At 43.4% G+C, this 16,207-nt stretch overlaps 1 protein-coding gene across 1 annotated transcript in view; it reads left to right on the plus strand.

Annotated features, from left to right (window-relative positions):
• Fam13a (family with sequence similarity 13 member A) overlaps positions 1–16,207 on the plus strand; it is an 88,624-nt gene that overhangs the window by 56,105 nt on the left and 16,312 nt on the right. The window contains exons 8-13 of the mRNA XM_057770136.1: positions 3,049–3,196; positions 11,444–11,648; positions 12,149–12,287; positions 12,905–12,986; positions 13,749–13,969; positions 14,682–14,765. Of these exons, the coding sequence (XP_057626119.1) occupies positions 3,049–3,196; positions 11,444–11,648; positions 12,149–12,287; positions 12,905–12,986; positions 13,749–13,969; positions 14,682–14,765 (879 nt within the window). The remainder of the gene's footprint in view (positions 1–3,048; positions 3,197–11,443; positions 11,649–12,148; positions 12,288–12,904; positions 12,987–13,748; positions 13,970–14,681; positions 14,766–16,207) is intronic.

Consider the following 16,207-nt stretch of genomic DNA (forward strand, 5'->3'; position numbering starts at 1 on the left):
TTCCTAGAGAGTATTGCTTCCCCAGCAAGGTGCCTCCACCAAGGTACCTACAGGAAGGAAGAGGAGTTTGTCTTCTTGCACATGGCTACAGAGCCCGAGTAGCCACTGAGTAGCAACCCACCATCACTGCCCACTCCTGTGCAATAGCCAATTGGGAACCTTAGGCCAGGAGAGCACAAGAGCTTCATAGACCACTTGTGCCAGAAACTAGGACTCAGGCTGCTAGGACTAGAGGACAGGTAAAATAGCAACCTTGGGGATGGGGCACAGCCCAGCAAGTCAGAGCCAAGCTGTGCATGAGTTCCACTGAGACAGAGCATGCTTGCTCTGCAAGTCTGTCCATCATGTTGCAAGCTGGGACAGGTGTCGGGAAGAGGGGTTTGTCCACTGCTGTTCCAAGAATCAACTTCAGTTAACCTAGGTTTCACTAAGCAGCCATATCTCAAGCCACACTGAATGGTGCCCATCCTGGTGGCCTGTCCTTGCCCTATTTCAAAGTGGCTACTTGTTATCCCTGAATCACATAAAAATGGCAAGGCCTCATTAAACAAAGTGTCACAAGGTTTTTTACACCTTCCTGAAATGCTGTTCCCAATGGCAGCCCATTCCCTCACTTCCTTCACACCTCTGTGTGCGTGTCATTATGGGAAAGAGGCCATCCCTGTCCACACCAGATAAAGACACCTAGTCCACTGTCGCTAACACCCATCTTTCATTGTTTTATCTCTGTAGACCTAATGCTGTTTTAATTTTTAACTTTTATGACTTGTTTGTTTCTACTTTATGTGCCAGGGTGTTTGGGCCCACACATATGTCTGTGTACTGTGTGTGTGAAGCATCTGTAGAAGCCAGAGTCAAACCCCCTTGATCTGGAGTTACAGACAGTGGGAGCCACCACGTAGATGCTGACAATGGAACCTGGGTCCTCGGCAAATGCAGCAGTGCCCTTAACCACTGAGTTGGGCAGCACCATGGTGTACTTTATTATGCTGTGCTTAGCTCTGCATATGGAGGCTGCCAGCCATGCCTCTGATCTGGCCCTCCGAGCTTATGCCATCACACTTCCCAGCCTCAGGGCTGTCCACCTCGGAACCCCTTCTCTCATTGTGGCTGTGCTGTTCCGTGCTTTATTTGACTTCGTACTTATCCACTCCTTCCTCCTCTGTGACCAGCCCTCCTCTACAGCCTTCCAACCCACACCTCTTGCCCGAGTTGCCTGCTGTTACTGATTAATGGCAAACACACTGGTAACTCTGTGTGCTGAATTTTTTTCATGATGTGGAAGTGTGTCCCATCTTTTGATGTAGCATAGTCATACATGCTGTGTCTCCTAGTCCCTCGCTAGCAGTTTGAGAGCCTGGCATTTTACTCATTGGTCTTTACATGGTGTCTTATAACAACAGAAAGAATGGTAGCTTCTGTCCGACTGTCCCTTTTTCTGTTGTAGGCTCTTAATTATCATCTCTTAAATCTCCACAGAGCTTTACAAGATTCCTGAGAAATACTTCTCTACACATCCCTTTTCTCTGTCTTACACATGTTCACCTACAACTTTTGACTGATTGTCTCTAAAACACCTGATCCACTGAGGCTAATCTCAAGGAACAAGTGATTTCTGTAATACGACCATGTCCCAAGAGAAAGACAACATGTTTATAATGTTCTAGACTGTAAGGTTGCCATGGTGTTCTCATGTGATGCACGACCTTATTGGAGTTTGGTTTTGTTCCCAATGTGAAGAAAATGCCAGTCTTCAGGATTCACTCACTAGAAACAGAATAATAAAAAAATTAAAAATCATTGCATATTCCCCTGGTGATCTCAAAGTGGGTCGGACAACTATTAAAAGGAGCCGAAGGTCTTAAACAGCGCTTTAGTTTAACAACATCTCCTACATTAGTGAATGCGCTTACAGTTTCCAGATGTTCTTGGATTTTTATTTTAATAATGGGGTAACTAAAAATAAATGTTCATTTATCCCAAAGAAAATATTTTGTGCAGATCTATGCTATTTGAAAAGTACACTTTTGAGTAAAACTATTCAAGTGCGGTCATTTCTGATTTCATGAAAGTAGGAAGATCCAGAGCCGCTTCATTTATAGCATGCCAGGAGAACAAGGTAAAGGACAATTTGATACAAAAGAATCAATTTAAGTGCTACTTTTAACGCACACACAGAAGCATTTAATATCAGCCTTTCAGGGAAGATTTTCCTTCCCATCAGATGTCCTAGCCAATTGGCAGAGCCAGATGCAGCTTTAGTATTCAAAGTAGGTGAACAATAAATAGAAAAACAACTGACGATTGCATATTTGTAAGGTATAAATTCCAAATCACCGACTTGCCGGCTCTTACTTTTTACTAGGCGGGGAAGATTGTTCTCCCTGTAACCTTGGCTTGTTTTCAGGGTCTATTCCTCACTGCTAGCCCGGATGAAACACCAAACCCATGTCGTTTGAATTTGCGCAACAATGCTTTAATACCCAGAGCGCCTCCATAAATAGTCTGTTCTCCCCACACCCTGGAGAAAACAGCCCCATTTAATTGATCTAAGCCTTAGGGCTCAGAGGAGTGTGGTGTCCCCTGCTTCTGCCCCTGCCCTTGCAGGAATGTTTACCTAAGCGGCAAAAACACTGCTTGCCAGACACACCATGTTGCTGCCGCAGCCCTAGCAACCGTAGCCAGCTTTTTGTTGTTGTTTACCATCTGTTGGGCCATGCTCCTTTAAGAAACATAAACTCCATCTCCTCCTCACGGGCCTCAGTCTGTAATCACTCAAGACTTGTCAGCTGCCTGAAGTCGTCTGGAGAAGCAGCCCAAGGAAATCCTAAGAAGAAAAGTTAAAGGCTGGCAGATGGACAAGAGGCTTTTTGCATGAGAGTAGCCAGATAGTGCCCAGGGGGCATCAAGCCCTGGTTTTTATTTCTGCAATGGAAGTGTTAGCAGCTGGGACTTGGGAGGTTGCATTCAGAAGGCGTGGAATCGCTGCAAATGGTTTTGCATTTTGGTGAACAGTAGTTCTTAGGGGACACTGTGCTGTTCTTGCAGAGCCCCACAATGAAGATTCAGGAGCATCCCAGTATATCTGACACCAAACAACAGAGGAATCAAGATGCCGATGATCAGCAGGAGAGCTTTGTCCCTGAAATGCCCCAGTTGGACCTGACAGCATTATGCGATGAGAAGAACTGGGAAGGTAGGTGATCCTCCGCCATTGGGGTGGTCTTACATTGAAAAAACATGATGTATAAGTATATTCAAGGCGTGTGACTGCATGCCTGTGCAGATGAGAGTAAGAGCTACGCATGCAGAAGAATCTGGGTTTCTATAAAAAAGAAAAAAAGACCGAACATCCTTTACCAGGCAGCATAGGAACATGCTGTGTTCAGTGTTGCTAGGGGTAGTTGCCGTACAAGCAAGGAAAATAGGATTGCTTTGTCCTAGCGGCACCTTGCAGTATGTTTTTAACCCATCAAGAGTGCTGCCCCTGCTTGTAGTATGCTGTGGGAAGCCGGTCACCTACGACCTCGTCCACTGTCCCTCATCTTCAGCTGCCCCTACCAGTCACCCCACATCACTCCTTTCCTGCAGTACACCTTCCAAGTTTTCAAGGAAGATGTTTTTCTCTGCTTTACTTCTTTCAATGAATGCATTTAAAAAATCCAGGTTGACACACTAACGAGAACATTGAACGAAAGCACATCTTTGCTGTGACACGGTTTTAGATTTTTTTTTTTTTTTTTGTCCAGAGATGTCTAGTGAAAACATCAGAAATTTACTTTGAGGAAGAATTTAGTTTATCAAAACTATGTCAGAGGGGGCCCTCCAGCAGTTCTATCAAACCGCCTTCTTTATCCCTCTGCCTACACTCAAAGCCATGTCAGCACCTTATACAGTGTGTTTCTGAAGGCCCCAGCCAGGGAGAAATGGACTCCTGGCTTTAGAATGGCCGCATAACTTAACATAAGGCCTTAACGGAGAGTCACAGCTGTGAGAAGCAGCCCTGCTGGTGCGTGCATTCCCTGTCCCCTATCCAGACCCACTCCTCTTTTATGTAATGGCCAAAGTCCCTCAGAAAAGCCCACACGGTGAAAGGTTGACCTAGTTACTGTCCTGGCGTGCGGGGCTTTGTGAGAAAGACGGTTTTATTTCCATTTTACCTCCTGTAATTTGAGAAACCCGTTCTGGTTATTTTCATATAATTAGGCAACAGATCCGAAATTTTGTCAATCATCCCAGCCGAAGATATTCGGAGAACAAAGGCCATGGTTGGCTTGCTTCATGTTAAACTTAACTGATCTGTTTCTGGATATCAAGTAGTTTGTCATTCATTTTTGCCCACTTTGAAATAATCGTATGTCTTTTTAATCTATAAATTCACAACAACCTGCCTTCCCTACCCCCAAAGAGTCTCAGGATGGTCACTGATGTCTAAATAAGAACAAAAGGAAAATAAAAAAATGTATTTGCATTTACGTGATATAGTCGATCTTATAGCTTTTAAATAAAAAGGAGAAATCGGAGCCAGAATTCAAATGAGCTACAGTCGCATTCTGCTCCTCCCCTGAAATAGACCGCACTTTTTTTTTTATTATTTCTCTTGGTTAATCACAAATTTAAAATTTTCTCTCAATACACATAACCGAAAAAAGAAAAAGAAAAAAAAAACCTGAACATGTTCTCCAGAGTGGTTGAAAGCCACTTTGGAGTTTCTTAGAAACCATCCCATTACTTTAAAGAATTTTTCTGCAGAGAATAAAAGTGAGGAGAGACCAGCATCTTCTTTAGAAGGCTGGGCAGGATGTTTTCTAAAAGGTCACTTGTGAAAATACACTTTACAGGCTGCCTCAGGCCCGAGACCTGTGTGGGAAACTGCTGCAGCCGTTCTGTTCTCCCGTACACATGCGGTTGTTGTTGAACTTCTGTACCTTTAAAATCTACAGGGATTTATTCTCAAGGTCATTTTGACTGTTTGGTTATTGCTCTCAGTAACCTTTTTGCAACTACATATTCTGATTTCCAAACTGCTTTGTGACAGGAACATAGCCAGAAGTACGGTCAAAATAAAGAAGCCAATTTGTGAAGCTAGAGTAATTGACAACAATAAATTTGATGGCTAGAAAATCATCTTATTTAAAGCTTCAGTGGAAACAAAAAGGTGTTTTTCTAGTAGCAAATAACTTCACACTCGTTTAAGTTGTGCACACAAAAGAAAAGCAACAAAATATAAAGATGGAAGCAATAATCACCAATGTGTACAGACCAATATCGACACTCAGCCTCCAACACCCCCACACCCTCTCTGTGGAGGGACACTCTGGGTTTGCGTGCCTGCTCCCTGGCCTGTGTCATTGGTCACAGACTGAGTTGGAGCCAGGAAGAGTCAGCTGATTTCGGGTGGCATACATGGCTGTGGCCGGCCCTGCAGCCTGTGCCTGGGAAATAATGTTCTCTGAGTTCTTAAGCTTAGGATCAAGGGAACAATGAAAGAGATTGAAACAGTAAGTAGATCCCATAGTCTATGGAGTGGAACCATTGCAAAGTAAACAGAGGTCCCAACTCAGTTTGCCTGTTGGCATGTCATCGCCCATGCCTTCACATTTTAAGGCACATTATAGAATCAGTCAAGGAGTTATTCTTTTTGGTGTTAGGGTTTCAACCCTCCAAAGTTAAATGGCTACACAAATTAAAGGCACTCCTCTGATACTGAAAGGTAATTAAAATTGTGTAATTAAAAATGTTATTAAGGCCCATGCATGCTGATTTGTAAACACACAGCTATCCTTTTTTGCCCTGAAATTAGACTTAAAGAGCACTTTGACACGAGAATGGTAGCTCCCACTTGTAAACCCAATGTGGGAAGACAGAGGCAGCAGAATCACAACTTTGGGGCCAGCCTGAGCTATAAAGTGAGATCCTATAGCCCAGGCTGGCCTTGAATTCAAGTTCCTCCTACCTCAGCCTTCTAAGTGCTGGGATTACCGGTATGTACTATCACAAACAGTTACCAGAATATTTTTTAAAGGTCACAAGATGCTTAATTTTTCTCATTTATTACTTAAAATGGACAACAACTTTGGAGAGAAATTCTCCAAAACTCTCCAAGAGTCATGAAGAGGGACTGACAAGATGGTTCAGTGGGTAAGGGCGCTTGTCACCAAGTCTAATGACCCGAGTTCAGTCCTCAGAACTTACACTATGGAAGTAGAAAACCAACTTCCAAAAGTTGTCCTCTCTCCTCCATGTATGCCCCAGTGCCCTCAAAGACAATCCATCCATCCATCCATCCATCCATCCATCCACTCATCCATCCACAGCATACACAAACACAATCCATCCATCCATCCATCCATCCATCCACAGTGTACACAGACACAATCCATCCATCCATCCACTCATCCATCTACAGCATACACAAGCACAAACCATCCATCCATCTACAGCATACACAAACACAATCCATCCATCCATCCACCCACTCATTCATCTATCCATCCATGTTGAAACACATTTTAAAAGAATCATGGAGAAGCAAGTGATCATAAAAGACCTCCAATTGAACCCTCCCATCATACAATTAAGAAAAGTTGAGCATCTCCTAACTTCTAGCTCATGCCCAAGGGATACTAATCAGGCATCCCATCAAATAAGGTAGATGAAAACCAAACTTTGTGTTCAAATCCTGGCTCTGCTACTTGATCAGCTCTGTGAGCCTCTGTCTCCATTTTGCCTTGATTCCATTGTTCTTAAATAGATTTAACAACAACAGCAAATTATAATACATAATAAATAGTATTTATGGTTATAAAATAATCATTGTTTTGCATGGATTAATGAGCTAGTATCTGCTGTCCTCCACATCCTATGGGCACCATTTAAATATTACTGCTTTTCTCTTGCACAAATATCTCTAAATATACTACTTTTGGGGAAAATTCAACAAATACTTTGTATAAAACTTTCAAAACCTTAATAATTTTTTAAAGAAGCAAAATCAATAATAACGAGGCAGGCCCTCCACATATTGCTAAGTGCTGCCCATCACACAAAGCTCAGTTCGGTTCTTTGTAATAAGCTAGATCCTGGATTGGGAAGTGCTGCCCTTGAAGAGGGAGCAGCTGGGCCCTGGCAGGGTCATGCTGACAGCTTTCCCTGAGGCACACGAGGAATAGAAGACAGGTAGGGCGGTACACTAGTAACTGATTAAGAAACTATGTGTAGCCGGGTAGTGGTGGCACACTCCTTTAATCCCAGCACTTGGGAGGCAGAGGCAGGCAGATTTCTGTGCGTTCGAGACCAACCTTCAGAGATTTCTGTGAGTTCTGGTCTACAGAGCAAGATCTAAGACAGCCAAAGCTACACAGAGAAACCCTATCTGGAAAAATCAAACAAAAGAAACTATGGATAAATGGGCAAACCCAAGGGTCAGTCACCCCAAATAGAATTGTTCTTATTGCTTCAAGTTGTCAGCCCTGTCCTGTTCAACAATTTAAGTATACCTGTTGAGGCCCTGCTTCTTAACTTTGCAGATAGAGGCAAAACATATGCATGAGCCTTAAAAAATAAACCTGGGCCTGATACAGCTGACTGCTAAGGTTCCTATCAATCTGGTAATTGCAAGACTTTTTGAACAATTTAGTAAGACTACCATAGTTATAAAGTTGAATTTTGGAACACTAAAAGGAATTTATGAAAGCAACTCGTTACCCCCATTGTGGCCTTAGTCCTTCCATGTCTGAGATGGATGAGCACCACTTTGAACAGCTGAGAAGAAAGTTATGATGTTGTAACAACAGTGATGACTCTAAATAACATAGTTGGAAAAGAAACATGGAAAATATCATCTCCTTTAATTTTGTTCAGATGTCTTATAAATAAGTCATTCCAATAACCAATTTCTTCTATATAGCCAAGGGCTCCAGCCAGATAAGAGTGCAGCTGTCTTGATACCCTGCACCAACATTGGTCCGAGGTGAAGGCCTTCCTGTGATGAGTTCATTTCCCTTTATGCCCCTGTGAATTGTGGTGTCTGAATTAGGACGCCTCAGAACCTATTCCTATCGCTTAGATAGCAGGACCACAGCTTTTCTATTTGTTATTTCTGATGACCTGCTATGGTGTCAATGACCTGAATGAATTAATTTTTAATTAAAAAATGGCATGATTCTGTCTAGAGTTCATTGTGAGGGCGCTGAAGGGAGTTTTATTTGAAAATGAAAATGTGCTCATTTTAGATCCTGCTGTAGGAGAAGAATCCAGTGTAACGCCTTGCATCTTCTCTGTTGTCCCTTTGAATACTTTTCTGGCAATACCCTTGTTTCAATGTTCTGGAGTTACTAACTAAATATAAAATCCTTGTCAAGCAGCCATTAGAAATGGCTGCCGATGTATCTTTGTAACTGGCTCTCTGTAAAGCAACGTAAAGCACATACTCTGCTTCATACTCTTCAGGGCAGTTATCTGGCTTCCTAGTTGAGTGAACACTAACAAATGTAAGCTAGAATATTTCAGACTAACATGGGGAACTGGCTGTGTTGATGCCTTAGTATAGGAGATACATACTACATGTCACTGTGTGACTTTCTTAAATGAGGTGCTTTAAATGTGAGACTCTACAGAAGGGAGAAATGGAGGACACTCACCTAAGTGTTCCAGGTCGCAGAAGTGGGGAACTTTCCACTTCTGTTCCATCTGCAGACCAACGATGCCACATTCCTCTTTGTTAAAGCTGAAATTTACAATGACTTTACATCTCTAATCTCTCATCAATGGGTTCATCTACCCTACCTATGTGCTTTAGTGGGAAAGTGCAAGAAATTCCTCAGCTGTCTTATTTCCTATTCAACACTGGTAATTCTAGGATGTATTTGGATTATCTGTTTGCTTGTTTTTCTTTGTTTGTTTTGTTTGTCATTGAAATGACTGCATCAGGACAGAGACACAAAATAAAGCTATATTAAACAAGAGAACGGACAGACAGCTTCAGGTTAGCTCCCAAGCACCACTCTTAATTCAGTCGGTTTATGATGAACTCATGACCATTGAGAACAAATGTTTGAAAACTCAAAGATGTTTTCATTTTAGAAAATGTATTCTGCTGGATGAAAATTCGAATTGAGGGGGTCAGGATCAAGAGTAAGATCCTTCTTTTCAAGCTGTATTTCCTTTTTCTTGAGGAATAGAAATGTCAAAGTAACTAGCATGCTCTCGCGCCAATATCAACACCATACTTTGTGATATCAAAGCTCCATGTCCCCCCAAAGCATCTCTTCCTTCCCTTGGTTGTTTACCTCTCTGTGGAGCGGCTGTGGTCAGCTGCAGGGCTGCTTTGGCTGACTTAACCCTCTCCCAGTCTAGAGTTAAGAACTAGAAGATGTGGTCTGGTCAGTTTAACAGTCTCATCTTCTGCAACTTACCACTAAAGTTTATGTTCCCCGCAGAGATTCTTTTGCCCTGGCTCTCTCCTTTTCTGGAGGTTTTCATCCTTTTATGCTGGTAGAGATACTCAGTCCTAAACCTGCTAGTTAGCTGATACCATTAGTCCCAAGAATGAGATGTTTGTCTCCTGGCTTAGCCACCCACATGCAATGCCCGATGTTTTGAGCCTCAATAAACAAGCCTTTTTTTTCTTGAACATTTTTATTTTTAAAAGTATTTATCTCTGTTTCCAGATAGCTTGAGTTTCTTTAAACTTTTCAAACCTTGTTCTTTGTGACTTAATATTTTAGGTGGACCTGCTAATCTTTCCTCTTTTTGCTGTGAAGTCTTCCTGAGTTTCAAGCAGTCATCACTGATGTTTGTAGCTCTGACACATTCTAAAACAAAACCCTGACTTAGAAGTTAGAAGGCAAGAGGGCAGGCCCACTCTTCTCACTCACTGGGGGCTTGTACTTAACTTCTTCAGATCCGGTAGCCTTATCTCTCAACAGCCTGGAATCAGTACTTCTCAGACTTGACAACCATGGGGGCACTTGACTCACTGGGGCAGTTTTTAAGTATGTGCACACTTACGTGTGTGCGTATAGATGTACATGTGTGTACGTGTTTGTTAGCCTGCTTGTCAGTCATGTCTGGACCTTCACTTAAATATACTGTATTTGGGGTGAGTTAAGGATTTGTATCTTGATGCCTGTTACCTTCTTCCCTGTAACAAGGGTGCGAGGTTTAAGAATGCGGCTAATCTGGTTCTGACATTCTGGGATCATAATCTTGTCTTTCTAGATACAAAGCTTAAGCACATTTATTCCACATAGCTGCATACATTTTCAAGCTTCATAGTTGAAGGAGCAACTAGGTGTTCTCTGGTTCAAACTCTAGGACTCCCAGAACCTAAGGTCATGGCAAGTACTAACTGGCCTTCTGGGGATCACTAAGTGGCAAGTGCACTTGAAGTTTTTATGCAGAGTATTGCAAGTGGAAAACAGCATGCCATACAAGATCTGCTTTGAAATCTTTTGGATATAGTTTTAAAGCATTTCTTAATATTTATCTATTTTGTACAGGGCAGGGGGTGTGCTGCACCTGGGTCACAGTGAACATGTGGAACTCAGAGAACAACTTGAGAAGTTGATTCTCTCCTTCCACCATGGGAGTTCCAGGATCAAATTCTGAAACGACAAGGGCAAAGCACAGGAAGAAGCAGGCTAATCCTGTGTACCATGCAGAGAAGCATGCTAATCCTGTATACTATGCAGAGAGACACAGGGAGAAGCATGCTAATCCTGTGTTTTGTGCAGGGAGGCACAAAGAGAAGCATGCTAATCCTATGTACTATGCGGAGAGATGCAGGGAGATGCATGCTAATACTGTGTACCATGTAGAGAGACCCAAAGAGAAGTATACTAATCCTACGTACTACGCAGAGAGGAATGAGGAGATGCATGCTAATCTTGTGTACCATGAAGAGAGACACAGGGAAAAACATGTTAATCCTGTATACTAAGCAGAGGTACAGGAAGAAGCAGCTGATCCCATGTCCTGGGAAGAGAGGCCCTAGGAGATGGCTTACTAAATGACCCACACAGAGGCTGTAAAGCCTTGGTAAATAGGAACTCACAAGTCTGACATGGCTCCTTAGTCGTCAGAAGAGTCAGAGGGTATGTACACTCTCCCTGACACTCATCCCTCTTTCGGTGGTGCTCCTGATTGAAAAAGTTTCACTCATCTTTGGGGAAATTGGAATTATACACAATTGGATACACACCTTACAGGCTGTTCCTTGGGGCAGCCCTAGCAAATTCTGTTTTGAAAGGAAGTAAGCATGAAGATAAAGGCAGAGGTGCATGAGATGCAGTGGTGATGTCAGTTAGATACAGTGCCTACTCTGGACCTTGGATCTGAATGAGAAACCACTCGGAGGGCAGTCACCCAAAGCATTCAGGGAAACTGGGTAACAATGCTCTCAAAAACAATGCTCACCTCTTAACACACATGTATTTTCCAGAGCCCATCCCTTCCTGGCAGCAAGAGAATGTGGACTCTGATGAAGCCCGCCTCTCCCCACAGGCTGGGCGCCTGATTCACCAGCTTCTGGATGAGGATAGTGACCCCATGCTGTCCCCCAGGTTCTATGCCTATGGGCAGAGCAGGCAGTACCTGGATGACACAGAAGTGCCTCCTTCTCCCCCCGATTCCCACCCTTTCATGAGGTATGTTCTATGCTGTTGATGGGCAACTTCCCCGGTCACACCACACTGGACCAGTTGGAATGACTAGCCCACTGACGGTCAGCCCTTTTGTAACAGTTTTGTTGGGAACTTGTGAGGAAACACACCCGAAGCTCTCCATCCTAATACAAAAGCTGGGTTGGATTTCCTACTTATTCCTACTTGAGCTGTGGCCCAACTGCAGATCTCATTGTGAATTCCAATTAGCACCTCCTTTCCAAAGCTCTGTCAAATGTAGCGTGCAGGCTTATAGCCCATTTCAGATTGCCCTGATAATGTAAGTGGAAGTGAAAGACACACAGGCCTGTTTAATAGTTGGCGTATTTGGGGCGCCAAGTCAGAAATCCACCCATCCACCTGGTTTTTTACAAAGGGGAGAGGGTGGTTCACTCCTCTGTGCCTTATACTCTCTGACCCCAAAGCCACTCCCCATAACTACTGGTCGTTGACGGGGCTGCTAACCCAGGCCACGCACTTTGCAGGCGGAGAAGCTCTTCCCTTGGGTCCTACGATGATGAGCAGGAGGACCTGACACCTGTGCAGCTCACCCGAAGGATCCAGACCCTTAAAAAGAAGATCCGCAAGTTTGAGGACAGATTTGAAGAGGAAAGGAAGTACAGAGTGAGTTCTCCACGGGGTCTTCTTGCACCAACACATCCTGCATCATGTCAAGTGGTGACTCTCAGCCCATGGGTCACAACCGCCTTGGGGGTAACATATCAGTTAGCCTGCATATCCAGTATTTACATTATGACTCATAACAGTAACAAAATTACAGTGATGAAGTAGCAATGAAATAATTTTATGGTTGGGGTCACCACGATGTGAGGAACTGTATTAAGAGGTAACAGCATTAGGAAGGTTGAGAACCACTGATGCAGAGGATACCAGAAGCTGATAAAAGAAGGGAATTGTATTTGTTGAGCTAAAATGTGATTCAAGATTATCTTCTATAGTTTCCTCCTTGCAGGCTCCTTCCAGTATTGGCTCTGTCTCATTTTCCCAAGCCAGTGGCAAGAGAGCGTTTTCCATGGCAGTGGCAGTATATATAAGCCCACAAACTCCTTCACTTCCTGTTCCATTGGCCTCATAAGCTGGAACATACAAATAATAGAAAAGAATATATGGATATCACAGGAATCCATGATCATAAAGATCTGGTAATTTGCCCTTAAGGAAATCTGTGGAAATATCAGAAATAAGCAGTAAAATGTTTACTCTAGACTTTCCTTCCCCAGCCCTCCCACAGTGATAAAGCAGCCAACCCAGAGGTTCTGAAGTGGACAAATGACTTGGCCAAATTCCGGAAACAGCTGAAAGGTAAGTGAAGTTGTGAACCTTCTGGCAAAGCCTGGTGTGCAATAAACCAGGAGACAAACCCCTTGGGCCCTGCTGAGTGCCAGCACTGGGGTGTCCCAGGCCTGAACCCTTCCCCGTTCTCCCAGATCTTTATGGGACACTATCCCAAGACTTTTTATAGTCTCCCATAACCAGATTGGATAAGATATGAATTCCCCAACATGTCTTCATTGACACACACTTCTCTTAGAAGGATGGTTTCGCGTCAGTACTTCGGAAGCACTTGTATAATCTGAAGGGGTACTTGCTGGAGTGCTAGAAAGCGGCTCGTCATCAGAGACGAATCTGAAAAGGGTGGGGGCCCGTTCCCTCCGACAGCTTGCTGTAGTTAGCAGCTAGTCCCAGAAACAACTACATGGACTAAATAAAATGGGGTGTGTAGGTTGTATGGAAAACAGTGGTCAGTGGTTTTAAATCAGCACATCTATTTGCACTAAGGGACTGATTTCAAGCTGTCCAGTTCCAAAATCAGAGCCCAAGCCTAGGTAGCCAAAACTCAGGTGCTAAAAGCTAACACTTTCCAGGAATTAGAGTTTGGGAAACACTTCTGAAGATTCAGGAAGAGAGAGCCAACTAGTTTGGTTTATTTTCTCTTACACTATAATCCAATACTCTCTAGAAAAAGAAATCATAGCTAAGCTGTTATTGACTTGACAGTTGAAGCAATCTGGGTGAAGCAAACGTCACTCTCATGTATCTCTGTTTCCAAATCTAACTGCCTAGAGTCAAAACTAAAGATCTCGGAAGAGGATCTCACCCCCAGGACACGGCAACGAAGCAACACGCTGCCCAAGAGCTTTGGTTCCCAGCTAGAGAAAGAAGATGAGAAGAAGCAAGAACTGGTGGATAAAGCCATTAGGCCCAGCGTTGAAGCCACCCTGGAATGTATTCAGAGGAAGCTCCAGGAGAAGCGAGCAGAGTCCAGCCGTCCTGAGGACATTAAGGTATGATGCTCTTAGAGAGCCTGGGGGAATGGCCCATCCTCAACCAGTGCAGCCAATACAGTGAGAACACAGGTCATGCAGATTGGTGCTGGAACCTTTGCCACACTTACCTCCCAGTCAGCTCGCTTTCCAGCCAGGAGATCCTCTCCTCTGCTGTCTCCTGACATTATAGTTTCAAGTTCAGTGAAAGGAGGGAAGAGGACAAGGGACAGGGCACTCACACAAATCCCTACGAGCACAAAGATACGTTTGAAAACTTCCCACACATGTACAGAAGCATGTGGAAGCTGTTGTGTTTCACCTGTGAGTGCTTTGGTTTCTGAGTACCGATTGAGAGCAGATCACTCTGTTGACTCTATGGCAGAATGGATTTATTGAGGTTAATAGGTGGCTTGACTCTGAGTAGAGGGATTATACGCAAACCTTTAGGAGTGTATAGTCTGGAACTGAGGTTACTGCTGAATGTTTCAGCTCAGTCCATGTCTTCAGTGGGTCTCTCCTACCACGCAGGTGTTGATGACATCCAGGTAGCTGTTGACAATGGTGTTGTGTGCTGTGTGTTCCAGTGGTAGGTCAAGAGGCTCTCATTCCCATGTGAGCTTTGGACAGAGCATTTTAACCCTTCCATTAGATGAGCTGGACAAAATAAAGAAACTGGAAAGTGCTCAAATGTTTTCCTCACGTTTCATTTCTTCCCTCTGTGTTTACACAGGATATGACCAAGGACCAGATTGCTAATGAGAAAGTTGCTCTGCAGAAAGCCCTTCTGTACTATGAGAGCATCCACGGGAGGCCGGTATGTGATGGACCAAACCTCCTCACGAGAGTCGGTTGTCTGGTTTCGGAAAGTCTCTATAATCTAGTACCATCCAGAAAATAGTGCCCCTAGTAGATGCCTTTTCTCTTTTTCTTTTTCTAAGTGTTCCAAAGGCTTGGTCAATAGAGTTCTTTTTGTTAAGTATTAGATCTTAAACTTAATTGAATTCCAACAAATTAGTCTACAACTAAACTTAAGTTGCTAATATTCTATTGAAAAGGAAGGGAGGTAAAGGATGGAGGGGAGAGTACAGAGTGCATAAAATTCTGAAGTAAGGGGAAGTCAGCCCCTCTAAGCTGAAGGAGACTCTAGACTTCCACAGCCATATTATAAAGGGGTTAAACCTGAACAACGTGTCATAAAACAGGTTTCTCTGCACTGCAGGGCACAGCCGGCATGTAAAAAGGATTTCTGTCAGTGTGTAGAACCCAAAGTGGGAAGTTCAAACTGTAGCTTCACCTTTTTATCAGATCAGAAAGCATCTGAGGTTGTTGGGTGTTTAGCAAGCATGTGTTAGGTGTTTCTTGCTAACTCAAGGGAAGCTTTTAGTAAGGCAGGCTTCTGCTCTCCTCCCTGGGGAACTTAGACAGGCTTGTTGTCTATTACTCTTCATAGTCTTCTTTTCAGAGAGTTGACAAGAAAAAAATGCAACAACAGCAATCCCTTCAGGCAGGTCTGAGGAAGCATGAAATTTAGATTCATGGATTTTTATGAAGCCCACAAATACAGGATTCTTCCTCCACTCTGTTGTAACTTCTAATTTAATGAATTAATGAAATTAATCATTTCTTTTAAATGATGTTCTCTTTTCAACACAGAAGCTTCCAGAATAATATATTAAACTCTATTTTAAACAAGGCATACTATTAAACCATATTCTTCAGAGGCTGGGCAAACCCTCTACCACAGAACTATCCCTCCAATCACAGGCTTTGGGGGAGGAGTGAGGACTCTGGGCTTACCTAATAGTTAACTAAGCCTCAGTGACTGGCACAAAACTTGTCTCACAATGTAAGCCCCGGGAATATCCACAGAAGGTCTCCAGGCACGCTCCATGGCATTTTAGTTCTCAGAATATCAGGGTTTTGTTGTTCAGGGTTTTGTTGTTTTGTTTTGTTAGTGCTGGCACTCGTGCTGATTCATTTTGCTGGACTGTTCCTGAAGTGGAAAAATACTAGAATTCTGGGATAATGTTCATGTTTCAGCCAAGTTTGGTTTCAGATTTTTTTAAGGCACTTAACCAAATAGTGAGCGCTCCAGAGTTCATAGATTGTGAAATTGTGTCCTTCTGTCGTGGAGTATTCAGGACCAGAGAAGCAGAACTGAACTGCTGTGAGCAGGAATAGAGCCTCTTTGCCATGGAAGCTCAGGACCGCAAGTGTGGCGCTTGTGGCCACCAGGGGGCTTCTGTGACACTGTTT

Source organism: Chionomys nivalis, chromosome 1 (assembly GCF_950005125.1).
Source record: "Chionomys nivalis chromosome 1, mChiNiv1.1, whole genome shotgun sequence".
Lineage (NCBI taxonomy): Eukaryota > Metazoa > Chordata > Mammalia > Rodentia > Cricetidae > Chionomys > Chionomys nivalis.